The sequence below is a fragment of the Hyposmocoma kahamanoa genome, unplaced genomic scaffold, assembly GCF_003589595.1.
Source record: "Hyposmocoma kahamanoa isolate Upper Pololo Valley unplaced genomic scaffold, ASM358959v1 64, whole genome shotgun sequence".
NCBI lineage: Eukaryota > Metazoa > Arthropoda > Insecta > Lepidoptera > Cosmopterigidae > Hyposmocoma > Hyposmocoma kahamanoa.
This window is the reverse complement of record NW_020653852.1, coordinates 11,205,729-11,233,194: the sequence shown is the minus strand read 5'-3', so window position 1 is coordinate 11,233,194 and position 27,466 is coordinate 11,205,729. Positions and strand designations below refer to the sequence as shown.

At 35.9% G+C, this 27,466-nt stretch overlaps 1 protein-coding gene across 6 annotated transcripts in view; it reads right to left on the bottom strand.

Annotated features, from left to right (window-relative positions):
* The window catches only part of LOC113231039 (titin), a 43,961-nt gene that overhangs the window by 5,213 nt on the left and 11,282 nt on the right, over positions 1–27,466 (bottom strand). The window contains exons 3-5 of one of the 6 annotated variants that reach the window (XM_026465193.1): positions 2,154–3,656; positions 1,219–1,892; positions 5–1,131 (exon numbers count right to left, since the gene is read on the bottom strand). In XM_026465193.1, the coding sequence (XP_026320978.1) occupies positions 5–1,131; positions 1,219–1,892; positions 2,154–3,656 (3,304 nt within the window). Of the gene's footprint in view, positions 1–4; positions 1,132–1,218; positions 3,657–7,155; positions 7,200–27,466 lie in introns of those variants that run through there. The other 5 variants (XM_026465194.1, XM_026465195.1, XM_026465197.1 and 2 more) reach the window with 5 other exon arrangements.

Sequence of the window (27,466 nt, the reverse complement as noted above, 5' to 3'; positions counted from 1 at the left end):
ATTCTCCCTCTGGTCTTAGGTTATCTTGCGGCTTCTTAGGTGTTTGTTTCTCTGCCGGACGCCATTCTTCATGCTTAGGTTTCTCGAATTCGCCCTCGGGTCTCAAATTATCTTCGGGTTTCTTAGGTGTTTGCCTTTCAGCTGGTCGCCATTTAACATGTTTTGGTTTTTCAAATTCGCCTTCTGGTCTTAAGTTGTCTTGTGGCTTCTTAGGTGTTTGTCTTTCTGCTGGACGCCATTCTTCTTGCTTAGGTTTTTCAAATTCACCTTCTGGTTTTAAGTTATCTTTAGGCTTTTTAACTTCAGGTCGTTCGGCCGGGCGCCATTCCTCGTGTTCTGGTTTCTCGAACTCTCCTTCAGGTTTCAAATTGTCTTCTGGTTTCTTAGGTGATTGTCTTTCTGCTGGACGCCATTCGTCTTGCTTCGGTTTCTCGAATTCTCCCTCGGGTTTCAAATTATCTTTTGGCTTTTTTACTTCCGGCCTTTCAGCTGGACGCCATTCTTCTGGTTTATGAGATTCAAATTCTCCTTCAGGTTTCAAGTTATCTTTAGGTTTTCTTGGAGTCTGACGTTCAGCAGGACGCCATTCATCATGTTTCGGTTTCTCAAACTCACCTTCTGGTTTCAAATTGTCTAACGGTTTCTTTTGTTTAGGTCGCTCAGTAAATTTTGGTTGAAAAGCGTCATGTGAGACAGTGAGACTTTCAAATGTACCTTCTGTGTGGAGATTATCTGTTCTAATAATTTGTTGTCTTACATCTGTATCCTCATATGCTCTATATTCGTGTTGTGAAGTGGTTATTTTTTGTAATTCTTCCGTGGAATAAAATTTCTCAAAATCTTCTTTTGTCCAGGTACGACGTCTTTGTTTACGTTCTACTGGTGAAACTTTTTGAGTGAAATCCGTCTGTGTAGAAGTAACAAAATCAATTTCCCCTTCTCGGACTAAGTTGTCAGCTCTTCTCGCGACCGTAGTAGTTCTTTCTACCATGTCAGTAAAATCAATATACTCTGTTTTAGAAGTCGTGTCAGTAGTCAACTCGCCTTCAATCTTTGTCCAAGTATTACGACGAACCGGCTTTGGTCTTTCTGCTGGCTTAATAGTATACTCAGTGCGGGAAGTAGTGGTATCTGAAACGTAAAACATAGAACATAATAAATAACTTTCCGAAAGAAAGCGTTAAGTACCTAATATTAAATTTGTATTAAAAGTCTTACCTACAAATTCTCCTTCAGTAATAATGTTGTCAACATGTCTCACTATTTCAGCTCGTTCTCCGGTTACTATCTTATAATCTTCGGTTATAGTTCTTGTGCTAGTGAATTCACCTTCAGGTTTCAAGTTATCCATTGGTTTCTTTTGCTTCGGTCTTTCAGCAGGTTTCCAATCTGGTTTATCGGGAGTTGTAAATTCACCCTCTGGTTTCAAGTTGTCTTCAGGTTTCTTTTGTTTTGGACGTTCTGCAGGACGCCATTCTTCTTTTTCTGGTGTTGTAAATTCTCCTTCAGGTTTGAGATTATCGCCAGGGCGATGAACAGCTGCTCGATCGCCTGGGCGCCATTCTTCAGGCCTTCTCTTCTCAAAGTCGCCTTCTGGTCTTAAATTGTCCACAGGTTTTTTCGGCTTTTGCCGTTCAGCTGGGCGCCATTCATCGTGCTTAGGTTTCTCAAACTCACCCTCTGGCCTCAGGTTATCTTGTGGCTTCTTGGGCGTTTGTCTTTCCGCGGGACGCCATTCATCGTGCTTAGGTTTCTCAAACTCTCCCTCAGGTCTTAGGTTATCATGTGGCTTCTTGGGTGTTTGTCGTTCTGCGGGACGCCATTCGTCATGCTTAGGTTTCTCAAATGCTCCTTCTGGTTTCAAATTGTCCTCTGGTTTTTTTGGTGATTGCCTTTCAGCTGGGCGCCATTCATCTTGCTTAGGTTTCTCGAACTCTCCCTCGGGTTTTAGGTTATCTTGTGGCCTTTTGGGTACTTGTCTTTCTGCGGGACGCCAAAGTTCTTTGTCTGGAGTAGTGAATTCACCTTCAGGTCTAAGATTATCTTCAGGACGACGCACTGGAGCTCTGTCACCTGGACGCCACTCCTCAGGTTTACGCTTCTCAAAGTCACCTTCAGGATATAAATTATCACCAGGTTTTTTAGGCTTTTGCCTTTCAGCTGGACGCCATGGTTCCTTCTCTGGAGTAGTGAATTCGCCTTCAGGTTTCAAATTGTCGTCAGGACGACGTACTTGTGCGCGGTCGCCTGGGCGCCACTCTTCCGGTTTACGTTTCTCGAAGTCACCTTCAGGTTTAAGATTATCCTCAGGACGCCGAACTGGTGCTCTGTCACCGGGACGCCACTCCTCAGGTCGCCTTTTCTCAAAGTCACCTTCAGGCTTAAGATTATCCTCAGGACGTCGAACAGGTGCTCTGTCGCCGGGACGCCATTCTTCAGGTTGCCTTTTCTCAAAGTCACCTTCAGGTTTTAAATTATCTTCAGGACGACGCACTGGAGCTCTGTCACCAGGACGCCACTGTTCGGGCTTGCGCTTCTCAAAGTCACCTTCAGGATATAAATTATCACCAGGTTTTTTAGGCGTTTGCCTTTCAGCTGGGCACCAGGGTTCCTTCTCTGGAGTGGTGAATTGGCCTTCAGGTTTCAAATTGTCGTCAGGACGACGTACTTGTGCGCGGTCGCCTGGGCGCCACTCTTCCAGTTTACGTTTCTCGAAATCACCTTCAGGTTTAAGATTATCCTCAGGACGCCGAACTGGTGCTCTGTCACCGGGACGCCACTCTTCAGGGCGCCTTTTCTCAAAGTCGCCTTCAGGTCTTAGATTATCGTCAGGACGACGCACTGGAGCTCTGTCGCCTGGACGCCACTCCTCAGGTTTGCGCTTCTCAAAGTCACCTTCAGGATATAAATTGTCACTAGGTTTTTTAGGCTTTTGCCTTTCAGCTGGGCGCCAGGTTTCCTTCTCTGGGGTGGTAAAGTCGCCTTCAGGTTTCAAGTTGTCGTCAGGACGACGTACTGGCGCGCGGTCGCCTGGGCGCCACTCTTCTGGTTTACGTCTCTCAAAGTCACCTTCAGGCTTAAGATTATCCTCAGGACGCCGAACGGGTGCTCTGTCACCGGGACGCCACTCGTCAGGTCGCCTTTGCTCAAAATCGCCTTCCGGTTTTAAGTTATCTTCAGGACGACGCACTGGAGCTCTGTCACCGGGTCGCCACTGCTCAGGCTTGCGCTTTTCAAAGTCTCCTTCCGGTTTCAAATTATCATCAGGCTTTTTTGGCTTTTGCCTTTCAGCTGGCCGCCATTGTTCTTTCTCAGGAGTAGTAAATTCTCCTTCAGGCCTCAAGTTATCGTCAGGTTTTCTTACAGGGGCTCTGTCACCAGGACGCCATTCTTCTGGTCGCCGCTTTTCAAAATCTCCTTCTGGTTTGAGATTGTCTTCCGGTTTTATTTGTTTGGGGCGCTCAGCGGCTTGCCATTTCGGCCGATGAGGCTCTTGAAAATCGCCCTCCAGGCGTAGATGGTCTTCATGATGCACAGTAGTAGTGCGACTAACGTGTTTTTCATCATAATCCTGTTTGTACGCAGACACCACATTCGTCGTGTGCTCCACATCGAACAATGGCTCCGGGACATCGTTGTGTGGGCAACGATGACGTCTGTAAAAAAATAAACACAATTTAGTCACCAACATTGCCAATGTGTTCTTCTATCACTGCAACATATATATCTTCACGCTCTTTTCCCATCGGGGTAGGCAGAGACCTTCACAACCTTCCATTTTCTACAATTCTGACACATATCCTTCACGTTATCAACACACATCAATGCTTTCATACATGCAAAACTTTTGAAAACGTATTGGTAATGGCTATTACTGTCACATCTTACTACATAGTCACACCTTTTGACAAGATAGGGGTGTAAATAGATGGAGTAACGTCGTAGCGGTGGCAGTGGCGGCAGCGTTAGCGGCTCGGCCATCGCACGCGTCCATCGCGCTTCAATCAGTTACGTCCCTACACTGGAGTTCCACATAACAGTACCCAAGTGGTGCATACGGCACTGCACGGCAGTTCTTTGAGTAAACCAACTCATGTCAACACGCAGGACGCAAAAAAATTTAAATATTTCTCTCTTTGTTTTTTAAACCGCAGCTAATTCATTTCGCGATTCGTATATTCAAATTCGTTTGTAAAGAAAGCAACTCGCTTAGTTTTAATGTGGCTTAACTAATAGAAGGCACGAATAGAATATGTTTTGTAGGGCAAGGCTGTTCGAGACAGAAGCGCGTGGCGTACTGACGTACCGGCGCTGTAATTGAGCATCGCCAACGAAATCAACAGTAGGTAAGGTACTTATGTGTGTTAACATTTCCGGAATATCTAAAAGTCAAGCTGGCCTAGTTTTCTATTACGCTTATTAATAAATTACCACTGTAAGCAATATTTAAACAATTCCCTTTTAACATAAAAGATGGTAATTTAAAGTAAGTATTTCAATTACTCTTTACCTATAAGTTATTACCATATAAAATACCACATCAAAGCTTTCTAAGCGTATTCTAACATAAAGGATTGTAATAATTATGAACTGTCAAACTAGGTTAGTGACCTAACTTAAGAAATCAACTAATAGCGTACTTTTCTCTACATATTTCTACATGAAACTTGCTTATATGTTTTCAGCAACCCCAGCCTGTAAAAGGCCTCGGGTGACCTACTAGTTTCAACCGCTACCGTTACTATAGTAACACCCACTGAACCTTTCATGACTAATCTTCTGATTATAATCAAACAGGAATGTAGTATATGCCCATATTAGATTGGATGCAGTTAGGTACGTTCTCATTATTTTGTTGACACGAGTTGAACCTTGTCATTTGCTAAATTTTTTTTAAAAAAGGGACGCTTTGATGGTAAACGCCATACCATTTAGAACTTGAAAATAATATAGGGACATAATCAATCTGTTATTTCAAATAATAAGGTATTAAATAACCTTTTTTCATTGAGAGTTCAATCTTACAGCAACCAATTTACATGTCTACTTACCTATAACTACCTAAATTTCCCATAATGTCTCATTAAAAATACTGTATATTAACAAATGCATGCAAAGAACGAAAATCTGAATTGCTCTGCGTTTTATATAACACGATATCACGTAAACGCGTCGAAAATACTTGAGGATTTTTATTATATTTTTGTCTTTGATATTATTTACGTCATATAGACCAAATTATAAACGCATTTGTAAAATTGATATTTTATTATTTACTTACTACCTCGTACCAGTTTTACTAAAGGCAAATATATTTGCTATAATTGGTATGCGAAGACGTCGAGCAGGCGTGAGTTGCAAGATCGGCATCTTCCCGATATAGAAATGAGTCAGAATGCTGAATGCATCGACCCCCTTTACATACATAGTAAGGACAGTATGGAAATGCAAGGCTTAATGAAAATGCAAGGCTTAATGAAAATGCAAGGCATAAATTTCTAACTTTAATTTGTCTTCCATTTTTTATTTTAATTAAAGACTGATTATTTATATTTTGATTTATTTTAATTAAAGATTGATTGGGTTTTTCTTCTTCATTATCAATGTTAGAATTTAAACATACTATAGAAATAATTACTTCTACTGTGAAAACAAATTTGCTGGTATGAGTGATAACTTTTATCAACAGGACCATTGGGTGGTCTTCGTAAAGACTTAAAGTAACTTGTCGTCTTTACAGCTCGACGCACAGTCTAACGCGGCTCAATTTCATGAACATGTAAATTTTGCTCTAAACTTGGTGTTCAAGGAATGTAATTGTTTATCTATAATACATCATTATTGTTAATCAAACCATTAATCTAAGTTGCTAGTTACCCCGACCTATAAATATTCAATCGTTGCCTGACTGAGTAATTTTCCAGAAATCCTAAATTAAGCCGTAGCTAGAATGAATAATTACTGAATAATATATCAATATAAATTGTATTCAGGCGAGAAAAAGACCTGATACCCCAGTTTTACAGTTCGAGGTCGCCTAGCAATAGGGGCAAACACGTCCTAAAATCGAGCCATATTCGATCGATGAGCGAAGAGGTCAACGGTGATATATGGACAAACTCTGGTGAATATGTCCATTAGACGCTTAATGTCTACAGGACCGTACTATAGACAAACTACTAAATTTACAAACTTAAAATGAACCCGTCACTCATCCTAGAGACACGCGGTGTCCCTAACGATTCGAGTTTGGTAAAAATTAAAAAAAAAATTTGAAGATGGATGAAAACACAGCTATATATTAGAGATACCGTGTGGCTCTAAGACGCTAGAGTACCAAAAACGTCAGGGACACCGTATGTCTCTAGGACGAGTGACGAATGAATTAACGCCTAATTAACAAATATAGTGAGCAAATTATTTAACTAACTTTCTCAAAATATTTAGAAATCTTTCTCTCAAAATTCGAAGAGCAATTATACTCTTTACTTCACCATCAGCTAGTCTAAATAAATACACCTGGCTCTACCGAAGCCCTTTTCCCCGAATTCCATACTACCACTACCATGCCATGGAATTTATTAGACTTCCTGAATGCGGCCATGTTCACAGATATAAATATTGGAAGTTTTTTGTTTACTAAAAGTGATATTGATCATCATCAATTACCGGTTTTTACCAACACCGTGTTTACAACAACGATGATAACGGCCATAATGATTTCAAATTTATTTAAAATGTTTGGTTTGGCTTAGTGGATACATACAACAGTAAATTACAGAAATTATTCATTAAAAACTATAAAATAGCAAGAAAAATTATCTGGATAAACTATAAGAGTCAAATAGTAAAAAAAAAGAATTAATGGTCACATGTGAAAGCAGAATTTGAATTCGTAGACATTAAAAAAAGAGCATAACCAATCGTAACACCAAAATAAAGCATCGCAGTGACTAACTATTAATATATCTGATGTTAGTGGACATAATAGGAATTTGAGACGCGTCTCATATTTATTTGTCAGACATAATATTGAAATCACATCTTCCTATAAAATGCAGATACCACACAGACAAGTAATTTAACAAACTCTTAACAATTGATAATAAAACTTTCTCAAAACAGTTAAGTACATAGATAGTGTGCCGCACCTACCGAAATTCAGTCGCGTGATTTCGGCGCATTTTACAATCATATATCACTATTCTTCCATAGAGATAACTCTGTATTAAGCTACAGTGGTGTACGCCACACTTGAAGTTTAGATAGAGACAGTCATATCGGGCTCATAAGGTCTTCGCGATTGTTACACATTGGAATTGAAACTATTGTTTCGGATCTAAGTCGCGTATATTTGTTCTTTTCAAACAAACCAACATTTTGGACCCTTAACAGATCTCAGTCAGCCGTGAGCATGGATCCTGTAAAAAGCTCCGAAACGTTGCTTAGCTAAAAAAAATAATACACGGGATTCAGGTCCGAAACAATTGTTTCATAAAGGAAGTATCTTAGAATTATCACCACTACACCTCGTACGTTGATAAAAACACTAGCAAACTAATATCTCTTCATTACAACTGCTACACATGTGCAACTACAATCTGTAACACTATCAAATCTATACTAAATTAATATTACAACGGTATTCTGTATAATTCCGAAACCATTTACGCAGATAAGTTATACTCCTATTTGATTAGAACGGTACAATGCGTGACGGATCGTTATTTTATCTGATACTTTCAGTTTTGCCGATATTTTACAGCAACGTACAAGGTTATACCACCGCCATGTTATTTTTTAAATGTCCACTTTATTTATAGATACAATTTCCTCCAAAAAAAAAAACGCCACAATCGCTGCTGAGGATTTATTAAACGCAAGTTGAATAATTACAACTTTAAAAAAAACCGAGCTCGTAAGTTTGTAGAATTACAATTTGCCAAATTTTATTGAAATTTTAGTAGCAGTAGAGCTCCTTGTGAAAGAGTTCATCCATGATAGTACTGCCACCTTACCTATTTCTGCCGCCAAGCAGTAATGTCAGCGTTACTGTGTTCTGGTTTTGAAGGGTAAGGGTGCTGGTAAAATTACATGCACATGGGACTTGTCAACTTATGTCTCAGGGTGACGGGCGCAGTGGCAGTGCCCCTCAGATCTTTGCGATTTAAAGCTCTGAATGGCACTGCAATTGTTATGAACAGGCGTGTAGCTTACCATCAGGCACACGGCTTGATCATCCCGTCACTTGATATTATGAAAAAATCGGTTAGCGGAAAGCGAGTGAAATCTGATAAACAGGATTCATCCCCCAATTTGTCACCTTCAGAGGTGTAATCACAGACCACATTCTTCCGTGGGTGTAATATTTTCTTCAAATTTGAATGGAACTACCACTCAGGTATTCTCTTTAAACAAAAAAAGTATCAACGAAATCGGTTCACAATTGTCGGAGTATTCGCGTAACATGCACACAAAAAAATACAATCGAAAACATAAAAGTAACTGCTTTCTTTTTTTAAAAATAAGCAATTAAATTTTTTCAAAGACAGTTAATATGCTACTTACTTTGTGTTTATTGTATACATGTGACTAGTTCACCCAAATATTTAAAGAATATTTTATTTAAAATTAATTTTGAATATTTATCGATCGATAAAAATATTTGCGCTTATTTAAATTTTCTCCTTGCATCATATTGACCAATGTGGAACGTTAGCGGTTTAAAAATTGTAAAACATTAATTATTTTTTAAATATGACTCACATAGCTCAATGACACAATTAACCGATATAGGCATTACATTCTAAGTGACTTTATACGACATTGCTTTCAGTAAATAGCTGTATACGTAATTGAGGATAAAATTAAATACACGACTAAAAATACTTATAGTAGAGATCGCAATTCAACAACAAAAACAAGTCTGTATCATAATGCACCTATGGCACATGTCGTAATCATAAGTTTATTCCAAAGATTTAAATCTTTTTATGTAATTAAAATTTAAATGTTTGGAATTTGGTATCTGTCGCTTTTTCACGCAATTTTTAAGAATACATACGTAATATCTCCAACAAACATTTTTTTTCAATTAGCGTTTAATGACGTCATTTAGTTGTGATTTTCTTGTAATAATTTAGAATAAGTATATTTTCAACTTGAATACTTGTTATGAACACCAACATCGTGACAGTACACAGGTTATTAGGTGGCAGCATTTTTCTGGACGAAGTTTTTCACAAGGAGCTCTACTGCTACTAAAAAATAGTCGAATAATCATAAAACGTGATCGAAATATTTTGTACATAGTTCACAGGTCTGTAAACATCAATCAATGCCATCGTTGGCATTTAATCCTATTCTAGCTAAAATATTATTCCTTTAAAAACCAGAAAGCAAAAGTGAAAATATAGCATGTCTCTAACAACATACAGAAAGTAAAAAAAATCAAAATCAAGGAAACACTGTTATGTAATTTTCGTTATAAATTCTATTTCCTGGATTGATGACCACATCAATTCTATCATACCGTATGACTAAACAAAAAAACAGTATAATTATTAATACCAAGCTAAAACAGCACTGAATTCGCGTGCCTGCTCAGGCACGGCATGCTGAAGGCGGTGGTTCGAATCCAGCCAGATCGAAGAAATTTTTCTTAATATTCTGTCCTTGTATTAATAATTATAATAATAATAATAAATATCTTTATTTATGTCCACAACACAATACAAAGAAACGTTACATTATAACAAACTAATGGAGTAATTTCACAAAAAATAATTGAATATCATGGTAATAAACAACGCGATATTCAATAAACTTAATAAGAAAACCGTAGCAAAATACATGTTTATGGTTCTTTTCGTGTCCAATATGCATCATATGTTGCACAACTTTCACAGCAAGATTCGCAGAAGAGAAAGCTTGTCACATTGTGAAGCAACTGTAAAATGCATTGTATGCGGTTTATGTGTGAAATAGTCGTACAAATTTATGGGTGAGGTTTAATTTAAAAACAATGGTGAGTGAACTGAGCGATACGGTTCGTGAATGGGTAAAACGATATGTTACTGTCAGTGGCTGACAATTACACATTTCATCTGTTTCAACTTGTCTCTGTGGTAAGGTTACATCGTTATCATTAATTGTCATCATTCATTCTTAACCGACTTCAAAAAAGTAAGGTTCTCAATTCGACTGTTTTTTTGTGTGTGTATGGGTTTTTTATATATAGAATAGACATACGCTTGGCCACAATCTCACATGAAATTAAGCGACGATGTGACCGACGATGGTGTGAGTTTGCCTACAAAATGCCTATTCACTCTAGCCTTGAATAGCCCCAAATTGTACTTTTCGGGAAACACAGATAGAGTACATACATACACGGTAGAGTATTCCATTCCTTAGCTATACGCATCAGAAAGGAGGAAGCAAAGCACTTAATGCAAATGGGTGGTATATCAACGACATAAGGATCCGTCCGTGTTCCGGATCTTCTAGTCGAGAGAAGGAAGAACGGTGAGGGTGGAACTAAATTGGAAAGTTCCTGCGCGCACTCCCCGAACTGTGTCCGATAGAAAAATGTCACGCAGGCTACTTTTCTACGATGGTCGAGATTTTGTTACTTCGATTCTACAAGAGAATTGTTGTTAATAAGTCTCTTTGCTTTTCGCGAGTCCAAGGCAGCAAACTGATAATGGGCAGAGCCGACCCAAAGGCGGCAGCAGTACTCCATACACAATCGAACTTGTGCTTTATACAGTTTAAAAGCTGTTCAGGTGTGAAGTACCGCCTGACCTTGTAAAGTACATATGTCGATTAGGAGACAGTTGTGGACAGTACCCACCCTTGATAGATATAATAAAGCCGCGTGTGATTATACCTGTCAAAAGTGTTTTATCATTATTAAAGTCATGAAAATAATAAATAAATAATATAAATAAAGTATATGAAACAAAAAATATTTATTTTATCTATTAACTTATTGTTACCTCTTACAGTAGGAAAACAAAATCCTATCTACGAATGTCATATTAAATGTATGGGAGCGTGTAATGCCAAAATTTTGGAAGTTTCTTGTCCATTTACATTCGATAGCAGTTTAAAGCTTTTTCATATCTTTTATATTTATGGAATAATCGCCTGGGCACAACGATTACACACTGTATTTGTGAATTTTCATAATTCGAAAAGCATAAAAAGTCATTGACTAATTTCGTTCAAAAAACCTCTTCACTGGTATAATTTAGTCTCGAATTTAAATATAAAAGATACAATCATCAATATCGCATCACATCCAACATCTAACAATCCATTAAGAAAGGTCCATATGCCAGAAGTTATTTAACAATGAACCTGAATTCTCAAATTCATGTCATCAAGTTCAAATTAATTTGTTTATACAGTCAAGACAGACAGATGCACGGGCCTGACTCACAATCACAAGAGAAGCTTTGTGGGATCGCATGACGATGTACTATATCTGTACGGTTACTCAACAAATTTCTCGCGTTTAGGTATTGGTGACCTACCAGTAAGAGTCATTCTTTATCGAGGACTATTTGTGTCAAGAACGAAAAACAAGCTATGACTAAACGGCTTGTTTTAAAAACAAACTTATAACAGTTGTAACGGAAATATAGCGATTAGTTACTACAAATTCAAACATCTCAGGATGCAGGCATGAATTAAAAGAACGTACGATTCCCTGAAGTAGAGCTTACAAAAATCATCAAACATTCGTAAAATCTATTAATTGCACAACTATAGTGCATTGGAAGTTAATGAAAATTCTAGAAACGTGTATCGATTAAATTAAGAATCTTTATCATACATATAAAGCAGTGGACAAAAAACATCGACCCCGTTGCAGGAGTAGAAAGTTGTCTCAAGCCCACTCCCAAAAACGGAGATGTTGATGCCATACGTGTATTTACTTACCAACTATTTATTGCAGGTATGTAGGTGAAAAATAAGTTACACGGCACCTTCTGAGAGAGAAGTATATTTCAAATGAAGAAAGAAACAAAATCCAGACAGGAAAGAATCAAAAAATACTGTGGCGGAACTCAAGAATAAAGAAAAAATACAAAGAATATTAATATATTTTTTTTTGTAGGTTACAAGATAAAATCGGTGTTAAAACTCGAAAATATATCTCAATCTATAAATGAGCTTGTTATCTTTCGTTCAATTGAATTTGACATCACACCTTTCTCGTGTGTCAACAAATTTAGGCCATCGCACTTGGTGCTGGTGTGGTGAATTTACTAGTTATTGTTATAACAACTCTTCTTGGTATCCCGTCTCTGTTCGATGGCGATACGACCATGTCTAGTCTTGTACAGAAAATATATAAAACGAACAAACACAAAAAAAAAACATTATCTCTAATGTGAGGAACAATTGAAGACTTAAGTCTGCACAGAAAAGGAAAAGGTTTCCCTAATTAACGATGCAGATGTCTCCATAAAAAAGAAGCGCATACCCATTTTTGGTATCATGACTGTGACTACCAGTATTGGCGTTCACAATAACCAGAATCCCACTCTAAGTGTGAAGAATCGGAAATAATAAGCGTGTGGGTGAAGGAACAGTTCTCCAGTCACTAGCAGACAAGGTCGTCGACCATATGGCTTACCTGTCTGCTAAGACGGCCATTTTAAACAAATAATTGCGAAACAATGTCAAATGTTTGCTATCCTAAAAAGTCAGTTGATAAAACTTACGAACAGGTTTGCAATCCATTATATAATTAAATATTTTGCTGAGAAAAATTTGTATAACTTATTATAAAAGTTTTTATTTATTAATACTCTCGAGAAAAATAAAAAAATAAATGGAAAGAATAAAATTTTATGGTCAGTCAGTATATATATATTTTTTAATAATATCAAGTGACGGGACGAACAAGTCGTGCGCCTGGTGGTAGGCTACACGCATGTCCATAACACTTGCAGTGCCACTCAGAGCTTTAAACCGCAAAGGTCTGAGGGGCACTGCCGTAGCCCGTCACCCTGAGACGTAAGTTGACAAGTCTCATGTGCCTGTAATTTCACCAGCACCCTTACCCTTCAAAACCCGAACACAGTTAATGCTGACATTACTGCTTGACGGCAGAAATAGGTAAAGTGGCAGTACTTCCCTGGACGAACAATTTCACAAGGACCTCTACTGCTACTACATTTCTTTATTTCATTTTACATTTTATTTAAACTGCCTCTGTGGCCGAACGGTTATCATGTTGCACTGCCACGCACAGGTCCCGGGTTCGATTCCCGGGTCGGGAGAAACATTTGTATGGCCTACATTTATTTCTTTGGTGAGTTTGTGTAATTTGTGGTTGTCTATGTGTGTGTGGCTTAAAAAAATCCTTTTAAGGAAAAAAATAACAGTCTGCGCCGCTTAGAACATTATTATTATTATATAGGGATTAGGATAAAACGATGATGATAAGGAACCACTATATTTCCATCCCGTTTTGCATTATACTTAGGTAGTTATTTAGAATAATATCACACAGTATTCTAAAAAGTTTCCGATGACATCATTTATGAAACGACCACGAACTCTACAAGATAAGGTTGTTTCGTTACTTTATTTGCAATCACTCTAGCTAAAATCAAGATACTAACCAATCCTGTACCATGTTTGAAAAGGCTAAATTTAGCTTTATGAGTTATGTTCCAAATCGTTATTCTGACCTTCCGAATAACAAAAGCGAACAAAAAGTTATTTATTCCATTGCATGAGAGAGCACACAAATTGTTTCCTGCGGCGGTAAATTATTTCGCACTTGACTACTTGGGTTTACTGTGGGTAGTATTTCAACGCCTAGGAAAGACATACTTTTATAAACAGATAGGTATCAAACCGTGTGACCAAAACAGGTCGACAAACTGGTGCCAATTTCGTAATGTCTTGCGGATTTATCGCGTGAACAGCTTACGATTATGAGTGCCTTGAATTCGTTGTTGTATAACCTAGCAACAAGACAGTAAGAAAACTTATCTGTATATCTTTCAAATAATAAATAAGACAATGTACTGATAAAAGAAGCAAATATTTAAATCAACCACTTCAATAGAGGACTTGAAATACGTATTAACAATACAAAAAAACATGCACAAATCAATAATATTACTATCGTATTTTTTTTTACATTCATAATCAACTTCTTGAAAAATATCAATGTAGGACAATGACGTAACAAGTCCTACAGTCACCCACAGTAAAGTTAATACAGAGCGTCCTGTGTTTCTTCGTAAACAGCCAAACGGGTTTTGAGCGAGGACGTAGGCGCGATGAGATCACCACCGCGAATAACCATACATACGGAGGTCGCAGCCTGCACCACTTTACAAGTTTCTTAGTCTTTCTAATTTGCGACTTGATGCTAAATCTTCCTGGCGATTTTTGCCTATTGAATGTTTGGTATGATTTATTGAAGAAAACGAATTTTAAAGTTACAATTACTGTTCTTATTCAATCTGTAATGTTATATTTTCATTGTAATATTTAGATACATAAAGGTTAACCTACTAAATTTCAATATTTTTTACTTAACATTTTCAACTTCGCTTTTTATAGTTTTATTTCAATGTCCAACGCAGACAGCTATTGATTCTAGCGTGTTAACCCTCAATTTTGTCTATCGTGATTTGTATACTGTATTACTTGTTTCACCATTTCGCGCGTTACAACAAGTCTTTCTAATTGGTGTGCCGATTTTGTTTACAATCAACTCTTTTTATGTTGCTGTCACGCGAACATGTCGACGGCGGCCTTACCAAGGGTAAAACTTTTAAAACGGTTTTTGGATATTCGGACTAAAGGTAAGTTTTTTAAGCCAGGATTAAGCTTAAAAGAAACTCCGGCACGATGAGCATATTATGTTATATCATTTTTTTTATAATAACTAAGAAACGGGACGAACAGTCGTGCACCTGATGGTAAGCGATACACCTGTCCATAACAATACCACTCAGAGCTTTTTACGCCAATATAGTTTGGTGTGCCTACATTAACAAAAAACTTATACAATGTCTTCAATCTTACATGAAGAGAAAATTACTTAAGAGAAATATATAGTTCCAAGACCAATGTGAAAAAATAAACAATGGTGTTTCAAAGATGACGACTTTATTTTCTGTTTTTCAAATGTATTTTGTCATTATCAATTAAAACGATTTCTTGAATGGATTGAGCTCAAGTTATAAGTTATATAGTAGTTATTTAGTAGCATCCTTGTGAAAGGGTTCGTTCTGGGAAGAAATGCCAGTTTATCAATTTACCAATTTCAAATTACAGTGAGGATGACTGCGTTCCAGTTTTAGAAGGTTAAGGGTGCTCGTGAAATTATAAACATGCGATTGAAATCTTTGTTTAGCATTGCAATTGCTGTGGACAGGTGTGCCGCTTATTACCAGGCGCATGCCTTGTTCCTCCCACCCTTTATTATAAAAAAATTGTTTACTTATACTAATGAATATGAATAATATCTATAATCCACCTATTGGGTATTCCTAAACACTTTACATAGCGGAGGCTTCTAAAATGAAGTCTACATTAATTATATCACATTATATTATATCACAGGTATTAATTTTATTTTAATTTTACATTTACAATTTTATCATTTTTTCTGAATTTTTTACATCTACTAATTTTTTAATATTTTTTATAATGTACATATAACACTCACGTCGATACTTATACATAAGCCATTACATTAACTTTACAATGTTCGAAGGTGGTGGCTGAAAATCAGTGCTTTACCTTTCGACAAATTTTGCATTGAGGCACGACCTATTTGGCTTGCTGCAGCACACGCAAGCTGTTGATCATTAGGTTACTATTATGTTTTTTGTTTTTTTTTTATTTAAATTCTTGCTGTTTGTTTTTATTTTATTTTCTTTAATTTTGATTTCTGTGTTTCTCTTTTAATCCATTTGCTGTATTTGATTTACAAATTTGATGTGTAGGTATATATATCTTACTATTAAAATGCTACTGATTAGAAGTGTGGTATATATTATTACGCATACTGATATTATATGATAGTAATATATGAGGAACTTACTGCGGCCATGAAAACGTCTAAGCGCTAAATTCCTTTATTGTAAAATTGATAACTTCTCCCAGTATACTAACTAGGTATATAAAAAGTAGGTAGCACAAGTTGCGGACATCAATAAAACAATATAAAAAGATATATTAACGCGCTCTGAACTAGAAGGTCACCTCTATGCAAAGGAATATTGGTCAATTACGTAGACTGACCGTGGGCGCTGCGATCCCGGCACTTTACTTATTAGTCTTCGTTAAAGTATGATGCTATCACTGTAGTTTATTCAAAAACACTTTTATTTAATCTGTCTGTTCCTCTAAAATATCTAAGTTTGTATCCATCTGCATCATTAACGCATAAAAACACAGGCAAAGTATCCGGAGGAAACGCAAGAAGGTTCAGAAGCCGGCAAACTGTTCAGTACATTCTATTGTTATGGTTCTTCCTGTAAAAATACACGTCGTAGGCTACGAATGTAGTCTGCTATGACTTGGTGACTTTATTTCGTTTATGTAATGGAATTTCCCAGTCTGGTCCTTGTTTCCCAATATATACAACACGAATGTCTTTAGGAGCTAATAAACAGGTATTTTCTGGGAGAGCCATTCAAGGGTAAACTTAACCTCTTTCAAGGCTCAAAAGTAAATTCACTCAATAAAAAATCGTCCAGGAAAAGCTCAAATAACAAGGATCATAGCCCGCGCGACAGTGACGTTTTAAGCGACTTCAAAAAAATTTTTTTTATTATTCATAAATATAAATTAAACGTTCGCGAGTATGAGTAATTCTAAATCTTGTAAATAAAGGATTTCCTCTTCTCCGCTTGTCATGTTGTTGGCAAAATGTAAACTGAGCTAGATTAACATACAATAACTGAGTATGCGGAACGGGCGCGTAGCGTCGATTGGGATCTTTCGGCAAAAAATAAATATACATTAATCAAGTCGATACAATATAATTAAGCAACATGTTTGTTTATTATTAGTCTTCTGCTTTTTGATTCTTGCTAAATTTTAGAAGTTGAAATTAGTATGATCAATCGTCCATAAGTAACACGGATTGAAGTAAAAATTTAAATATTGAGATCGTTAAAGCGGATTCCGGCTTATAGAATGCTTACTAAATAATCTAAGTAAAGACACTTAAAAATTAGGTCAAAATAGAACAAAATAACTACCTTGAAAACACATTACAAGCAACAAACTTTGGCAATAAAGGCGCACGCACACGTACCTAAATCATGCTCAACATTTCCTTTAAGCATTGAACACCAAAATGGCTATCACGGATTGTAAACCATTTACAAATAAATACGTGACTTGAAACGCAACAACGATTACACCTAGGATTATTATTTGTAACTAGTTTAAGCATATCACGTATGAAAAACATTCGTGTAAGAATGATATCGGTGTCGAATTACAACAAGTAACAGTGACATTATTGGCAATGTTGATGGCATAAAAAGAAATAAAGGAAATCTAAGAACGTGTGATATTATCAATGATATATATGTGACATCTTTAGGCCCTTAAACCTATATCATGGCGTATCACATTAGTAGTAGTAGTAGTAGTAGTAGTAGTAGTAGAACTCCTTGTGAAAGAGTTCGTCCAGTCCACTGCCACCATACCTACCTCTGCCGCCAAGCAATAATATGAGCTGCTGTACTGTCTTCCGGTTTTGAAGGGTATAAATGCTGCAGAAACTACAGACACACGGGACTTGTCAACTTTATCTCTCAGAACGACAGGCGCAGTGGCTGCTATGAAGAGGCTTGTCGCATACTATCAGGCGCACTAGTTGTTCATCCCGTCACGTGATATAATAAAAATAAATAAATTAGAAACCTAATACACGAATACAGAACGTCATAATCTAGTTCCAGAAGCCATTTGCAATAAGCTACCTTCAGACCCGAGTTCAATTTCTTACTTCTAACGTCGAAACGCTCTGCCTGGTTTTTTATACTACAGTCCCATCATACTTATAATTGTGAACGTATTTAATAATGCTTAAGTTGTTTAGTTACGGTACCATTACGCATTGGCATATTATGAAAGATTGCATACAAAAATGTAACAATTCCAATATGCCAAGATTCTTTTTTATGTACCATAGACGGGACGAACAAGTCGTGCGCCTGATTGTAAGCGACACGCCTGTCCATAGAAGTTACAGTGCCACTTAGAACTTTAAATTACAGAGATCTGAGGTGCATTGCTACTGCGGCCGTTCACCCTGAGACAAGTCAAGTCCGATGTACCTGTAATTTCGCCAGCATCCTTTCCGTTCAAAACAGAAGTAATGTGAGCAATATATCTGGAAGACATCTTTCACAAGAAGCTCAACTGTTACTAAACAATTGTACCTACAACCCGGCCTATCCCACTAGAAGACAAGCGTAACGTCTCAGGTGTAGTTAAAAGCGTAATTCAGTGTGAATGCTACAACAATCAATGTTGCAAGCATGACAAAACTCAGTCACGGTGGCGAACACGTTAACGTCCAAACGTTAACGTTAGTGCACGTGTCACAGTCGAGTACACTGCTTCCGCGGTGATACGAATCTGGTACTGATGTTATTAACGTAGTGTATGCGTTCTTAATAAGAGCTGTAAAGTTATTGGGTATTATAGTGTTTTTCGTATGAATAACATTATACTTAAAGAAGTCTCCACTTTTTAATATTCTTAGTCACCTAAGATGACGTTTAATTCTTGAAGTTCTTTGAATATAAGTCACGTTGTACTTCAACGTGACCACATAACTCTACGTTGATAACTATGGTTTCTAAATAATGTTTACATAAACCAAACAAATCAGAAAAATATTTAACAAAGGTTCTCAATAGGTACTTTTATAAAATTATGTATAAGCACCAAATTAATTAATATTATTCTATGTAATAATACATTTTAGTGCCGTCCTTACTTATGTACACGCTACAAAGCAATGATAGTATACTTGTCTACAAAGCCCTTAATTTAATGAAAGTCATATAATAATTTATTCCATACGTAACATTTTTACACTTGAAAACGTAATGTTTTTAAGGTTAATATTATGGATACCTTCTTTCATAATGAAATTATGTATATTTTTACACGTATACAAAATATTTGAGTAAGTGTACATTGTATTGTCTCAAGCCTATGGGTCGACTACACCAAACGGCCGCTGGAGACCCTACGTGTACAGTACAATAATATGTTTAGGATGATGTTGGGACTGCCTCGTTTCTGCAGCGCATCGGGGATGTTTGCAGAGTATGAGACGGATGGTTTTGCTGCCATCCTCCGGAAAAAGACAGCATCCCTGATGCGCAGAGTGCGGGACAGTCCCAACAGCATCCTACAAACTGTGGCTGGTAGGATTACCTCTCCCATGTGGCAACGCTTCATGAGAAAGGTGACTTGAAAATTAATGTAAAAAAAATGAATCTACTAACACTAATTTATAACCACTTTTGTTATTATTATTACCAACAAATTATGGAACTCGTTGTCTGAAATAAAAGAATTTTAATTTTTTTAAATTGTGATGCCACATGATACCAGTCTCCTAAACTTTTCTCTGAGAGAAACCCGAGAACCTAAACGGTACACAGAACGTATCATATTTTCCTACCAAATGTATTCATATCCCAATCACAGTACAGTCAGTTTAATGAATAAATAATTCAATTTAATCTAAATATAATGACTAAGTATACTTTCACGCCTGAAGCACGATAACAATTGTAGCCGATCGACCATCAAATCTCAATCCGCGCTGCGATTAAGCTGTTCAAGCCAGCAAGCCGAAACAATCAATTATCTAATCTAGCTTATTGCAACATTTAACGAGGCTCTTCATTATAATCGCTGAGTTACTTCCTTTTACTATGATGACATAATAATGAATTAATAAAAAAAATATAAGGATACGTATTCAATCTTGAATATATTAATAAAAAATTTATTCAGTTCTAAGGTGTTCGCGATTATTACAAATTGTAAATGAAACTATTTTTCATATCTAAATCACATATATATGTTTTTACAAGCAAACCAAGGTTTTGATCAGAGCCTCAAACCGCAAAGATCCGAGGGGCGCCGCCACTGCGCCCGTCACCCAGAGACGCAAGTTGATAAGTCTCACGTACCCGTAATTTCACCAGCACCCCCACCCTTCACACAGTAATGCCGACATTACTGCTTGGCGGCAGAAATAGGTAAGGTGGCAGTACTTCCCTGGATGAACTCCTTCACAAGGAGATTTACTACTACTAAAGTAAGCAAGTAAGTTTCTTTTAAGCGCAATTCGCGTTCAAATACTTTCATTGTGTCGAAACGCATTATTTTAAAAACAGCTAAACTGAAAACACTGAAGATATTTATTTGAAGACAACCTCTGACACGAGAGCAAACAACAGTAGTCATGTAAAAATTATTAGCACTAGGTACCTAAACCCTAAACCTAATTAGTTGTTCAATCTCATTTTTAAGGTCCTACTTTCAAAACACGTCACACCTACATACGTCACACATACATACTAAGTATTATGTATTATTATTATGTAGCAATAGTTCAATTACAAAGCTAAATTTAGGTCACGGCGACTGATATGAAAGACATTTTCGAGTCCATAAGGAACACTGATCGATTCCTTGACAATAAATGAACTTTATGGACATACGTCATAAGAAATATATCATCACACATATATCATATTTGGTTTCACATAGTTCAATAACTGTCTGTTTTATAATGACGCGGTGGTATTTTGTGTTGTGTTGTATATTTGTATTATTATGTATCACAGAAATCTAAACGTACATACCTTTTTAATACAATATTTTTACCAAACAAAGACCTACGAATAGAAAATGTTCTTTATTTACCTGTATTTACCAGTCATTATTCTCAGGTATGTACTTACTATGGGTGGTAAAAATATTAACTACTAAAATTCACTGCGTTATTTAAGGAGCTGTCAAAGAGTTAAATATAAGTATTTTATAAAAAAAACCAACTTTAAAAGTTTGTAGAAATGCATCTATTTGCCAAGTTTTATTAATATTGGTTAACGGAAAGTCGGAAAGTGGGTGAAATACAATAAACCGAATTCATTCCCTAATTTGCCTTCCTTAGAGGTGAAATATTTGTGGTGGTGGGAATACCCCTTTCCAACAAAAAAAAAAAGGAATAGTAGAATCGATTCACGTATGTCTTAGTAGTCGCGTCACATACACATACAAAAAAATCAGTCGGATTGAAGAACTTCCTCCTTTTTTGAAGTCGATTAAAAAGTAAAGAAACGTAATTAAATAGATTGTTCCAAAAAAATTTTACCTCCTTTCAAGTCGGTTATGAAAAATTTGAAAGTGATAAAAACATAATGCACACTGTTTTAATACCATTAAAAGATCGTAGGTAATACTTAATATCAGTAGAAAAGTATCTAAATACATTTTAATTTGTATAGTACAGTGTCAATCAATTTGTAACTCGAAATGAAAATGATTGTAGCGAACAGTTTTAAATTATTTATTTTAAAAACCCACGTAAGTGCATTTCTCATCATGAATGACAAATAGCTATTTAAAGCCATTGGCTCAAAGTTTATCGCTTCTTTCATTCCGAGACGAGGAAAGGTTAAAACCAGAATGGTATAAGACAGTGTTATAAACAGCCAATGTTAATAAATAAGGTCGCATGTTAAGTTTTTTAGATTTTCTTTAACTTAGTTATTTAGTGAACAACAACAAATATTTAGACTAATTAATAAACAATAATAAATAAATAAATAATAAATAACGCACACACTCATTGTCCCGCACTAAGAAAACCCAGTGTCGCGAGTGCCATGGACACACATACAGACAACCAAATTACACCCAAACTCACGAGAGAAATGTAGAGAATGTAGGCCATACAAATGTTTCTCTCAGCCCGGGAATAAAATCCGGGATCTCTGCGTAGCAGACCAACATGGCAACCGTTCATCCACGGAGGGATTAGTACAATTTAGTAGTTACGTATTTTGTATAGTGAACATTTCGATTTACAATTGTATTTTAAAACAATCTTTGTTTATTAAATATCTAAAACTACCAATAAGAACACTTTTTTTGTCTAATGAGATAATTCTTACTCTTTATACCTACTTTACCAAATGTAGGAAATTAAATTCATAATACTGATTTCTTACAATTTGATCATAATCGTACTAAAGGCTAAACCGTTACCCTTAATACGTGTGCTGACCATGAAAAATGTCAATAATATGTTTTTTTCAAAAATGCATGTAAGTGATGATGTTCCTTTTTACGCTGTGTTTTGTTATTTATGGGAACAAAAACTAATTATTACGTAGTAATAGTAGCAGTCAGCCGTGACCATGGGACCTGTTAAGAACCCGAAACGTTGGTTTATTTGAAAAAAAAAACAAATATGCGCGATTGAGATCCGAAAAAATAGTTTCATTTTAGATGTCTAAAATCTAAGAAAACCTAAGAAATCGATACTAATTATTATGAGTACACTACATCAAATTTTCCGTTTACCTTTCGTAACCTAGTGTTTTTAGAATAAGTAACTTTTAGAAATCGGTACGGACTATAGTTTATCATGCATAACCATTGACAGTCAATGTGCACAACATAGTCGTGCACCTATCCGATAACTATAATTCTGAAAACAAATAATATCTCTACAAGTCTGTCTCGGTGGCTTTATGTGTACCGCGATAAAAAACTAGAATATAGATAACGGTATGCCTATATTATTGTGTTTAATATGTAATGTAATAATATACAACCTTGTCCTTGTACAGAGACATCTTCACGTCACTCCGTTATCTGCTTCAACTCATCGAGATGAATGTAGAGCAATAATTCTCTGAAACTTGCTTACTTTGCCTCATATAACACATATACATAAAGTATGTGTACAAGCTCTGGCTTAAAACTATTTTCATGCACTTCACATACAATGTGAATAAAAATGTATAATCCCAACGTTAATTTCTTGAAAAATTTGCTTAAAAATATGGTCTTTGAAAAATATTTTAAAAAATCTTATAAAAAAAATGATGTAGTAGTAGAGCTCTTGTGAAAGTTTCTTCAAGGAAGTACTGCTACCTTACTTATTTCTGCCGCCGCGCAGTAATGTGAGCATTACTAAGTTCCGGTTTAGAAGAGTAAGGGTGCTGGTGAAATTACAGGCACATGAGACTTATCAACTTATGTCTCAGAGAATGACGGGCGCAGTGGCAGTGCCCGCAGATCTTTGTGTTTTAAAGCTCTGAGTGCCACTGCAGCGTCCCGTCACTTGGTTTCATTAAAAAAATTATATCATATAAAATATAACATAATAATTATATATAATATATTACTAAATATCTGAACTTTTTGACGATAAAAGTGTTTGATGCATGGTTATAGAACTTTTAATTTAAAGTTAATAAATTATTTCTGTCTATTTGTCTATTACTACTATCTAATCAAAATTATTATAAGACATAAATGTACCAATAATACATGTATAGAATAATAAATATAGAAATCCCGCTCCTTAAATAATAAATATAGAAATTATAACAATAACGCACAAACTCAACATAGTCCCACACTAGGGAAACCCTGTGTCGCGGCTGCCATGGACACACACATAGACAACCACAAATTACACCCAAACACACGAGAGAAATAAATGTAGGCCATACAATATTCTACATCAATTAAATGCGCTCATGTTTATAATGAACCTAAATTATAAGTTTAATTTGCTTCTCTCTTACAGGGCATCACATGTACATATGTACCTACTATAGTTTTAAGTTTATTAACCAGTACCGTTCACGTGAAATGCAATAAATGAATATTAATGAGCTAAATAGTTGAGAGAATGTTTGTTACAGTGCTCAAGTTGAATTTGAGTGTTTAATGACATATATTGAAACTATTATATGTACTTTAGTAAGCACTTAAATGCTGTGGATTAGCCTTTTATGAGCCTACCAAACTATCAATTTACGCTACTCGCTTTTATTAAATAGCATACATAAATAACAGTACAAAATAACATAGGCACTTATTATTATTGAATCAAATGTCGAACAAACATTTCTTCAACCCGACTGGACTAGAACCAGCGACTATTAAGTCAACATGGCTACCGCTCTACCAACTGAGCTACGAATTTCTCCATATCAAGATAAATCAATAAAAATAAATTATTACCATATAGGCACTTCTTTCATTTTTCTTTATTATTTCATTTTTCTCTATAACTTCTCTGTCAATTTACATCGAAATGCTTAATTTTCCAAGAGAATGCAATATTTTCTAACAGAAATAAATGGTCAACGCTTCAACGCTTTCCAAAGACCTTGATAGCAGAACGAGTTATCTGTTGTCATCGGTTACTAGAACTAATAAAAACGACATTGCTATGCTAATGGCAGATCACGTAGAAATTTCTTGTATACTATACAAGCAAGCATAAAAACTTCAGTACACTGTTACAAATACAAAATTACAAGGTTATATGTATAAGGTTACAAAGAAGACGGTGGGCTATCAACTCCAGTTAAAAGTTGTGTTATAGATTACACATGGCTAGTACAATTAACCCCAAACCTCTTAACAAAAACAACATAATATTTCACCGTGTATGAAAATGGAAAGTCAAAACACGAATGGAACACTTGATGTAAGTTTGAATGAAAAATTTACGAGTTTTTGAAATCGCAATTGGTCTCCTGATTCCTCTTAAGTTGCTTTAAACAACTTCCACGTGAAAGCCATTTACGTAATTGTAATCGGTTTCCCACAGACCTGATAGTTGGTGCTGTATTTCATATATAATTTGTATGTATTATATTATTTTTGTCACACACATTAGGGTTTTGAGTACCGCTGTATTTCCGCGTCCTGGGAAAAATATGGAGAACGCACCGACGTTCTCGCAAATCCCGGAAAAAACGAGACTTTCGAGACTGTTTCAAAAGTGAACCTCCGTACTTATAGGCCAGATATTCAGACAGTCTAAACATGATATTTTGATTACGTTCTAAATATTTATGAAAAGTATTTTTCCGTTTTTATATTGGGTACGTTAGAAACAAAGGGCATGATTTTGTTACTACCGTTTTTCTATCTCCACAGATTATACTGACTTCCACTCTACAATGTTATCATGTCCATGTAAACAGAATAAATGGTTAATGTTGATTTAGTATACTTTAACATTTTTTTAATTAAGTGACATAAGGCTCAAGCCTCGAAATTCCCGGAACGAAAACACGAGTCTAGTCTCCTAAAAATCGTCGAGACACTCGAAATTTTCGAGACCGAAATTCCCAGGATGCAATTTCTAATAGGTAATTTTCAGGTTAGTTTTCTCTACCTAATTTCGGTGTCAATTATTATTATTTAAATAATACAGAATATTATCATGAAGTGTTACTTAATATTCCAGAGCAGTATTCGAAAATATTATTCAATATTTAATGATAGTATACTTAAATAACAAAAATTGCCACTAAAATTCCTATAATACACAATAAAATAAATGGAATTAAAAACATATCCAGTATAAGAAAGTCCTACGAAAACATTTCCAACGACAACGATAAATACATCGTTATCCCTTATGATTGAGTCATATTTTACTTTATTTATAGTACCCAAGAAAGTCGCACCCTTAGTGTAATTAGGCCAAATTTGCAAACTGGCGACATTTCAAGAAAAAGGTTTGAAGATTCCACGAATTAAATTAATCGATTTTTATGCTTGAATAGGAGAGTCAAAAATTACCGATACACATAATTTTTTTGATGTATTTGACGTATGATCACATGTGGCGTTATTATACCAAGATTTACCAAGAGTTATTGAAACATACTAACAATAAAAAGAAACGCAAACACGATGGCTTCTTAAAGGTTTTAATATCAAATAACGTAGCGTACATATTTACCGTTGTTTCACGTCAAATTCTCTTTAGGAAGACAGGTGCCAGGAGCAATGTGGCACGGTACTACATATCGTAGATATATAGGAAACAACTTAGCTCATAAAATCGCCCACTAGCATGTAGAAGTTTAAGAATCCTCTAGTACAGGTTTAATTTTTTTATATCTAAATGGCGAAGAATAGATAAAAACGCCTTAATTACATTTTATTTAAGCATTACAATTTTATTCATAGCTTATTTCTACAATTTTATTTCCCATTCATTTATTTTGTTACCGTTGTCTTTGTTTAAAATTGTTCCTTGCGTTATTTAAGTGTGAGTGTGAGTTTATAATGTAATAAAAAGCTACAGCTTCTACAAAGACGAGCTTAAACTGCGAATGAATTTACAACATTACTACAACTTTACTAGTATGAATAATTAAACTTTTTTTATTGAAACAATACCGATCACAAAAGTTTGTGGAATTACATCTTAATGCCAAGTTTTTTGGAAATCGGTTAATAGAATGTGGATGAGATCCAATAAACCAGATTCACCTCCTAATTTGCGACCCTTAGAGACGGAATATCTTTTTTTTATATCATCAAGTGACGGGACGAGCAAGTCGTGCGCCTGATGGTAAGCTACACGCCAGTCCATAACAGTTACAGTGCCACTCAGAGCTTTAAATTGCGAAGATTTGAGACATAAGTGGTCACCCTGAAACATAAGGTGACAAGTCCCATGTGCTTGTAATGCCACCAGCACCCTTACCCTTCATAACCGGAACGCAGTAATGCTGACATTACTGCTTGGCGGCAGAAATAGGTAAGGAGGCAGTACTACCCTGGATGATATCTTCTTCAAGTTTGAATGGGATCACTATTCAGGTACCCTCTTTACAACAAAAAAAGGGTCCTAGAAATCGGTCTGGAAATAATCGCGTATAACATGCACACAAAAAAATACAGTCGGATTGAGGACCCTCCTTTTTTTTAAAGTCGGGTAAAAATAAGTTTTTGACTTGATTTCCGTTTCAACAAATCTTAACACAACAATAATATTATAGTTGTTTTGAATTAAATCCAATGCTTTATTTCAATGTTGCTACAACCACACGCCATCATCATAGCGTGTCTATTCCTACTAAAATTACCAGGCAAAACCCGTAATGCGACTTACAAAAACATTGGCAACTATATATATATATAGACGAACTTCCATATCAGTAGACATGGAAATAGCGTTTAAATAAGATTAACTAAGTTCACTTTAACTTTAACATGGTCTCAAACAAGGAAATTTCCTGTACTTTGAGTAGGTGTACCAACAACGGAATTCACCGCGAGACTTAGCACAGAACACCCAGACAAGAACCAATTTAGCAAGGTCATCAATAAAATCGAACCCGATACTTTTCCATCCAGCATCCACAGAGCA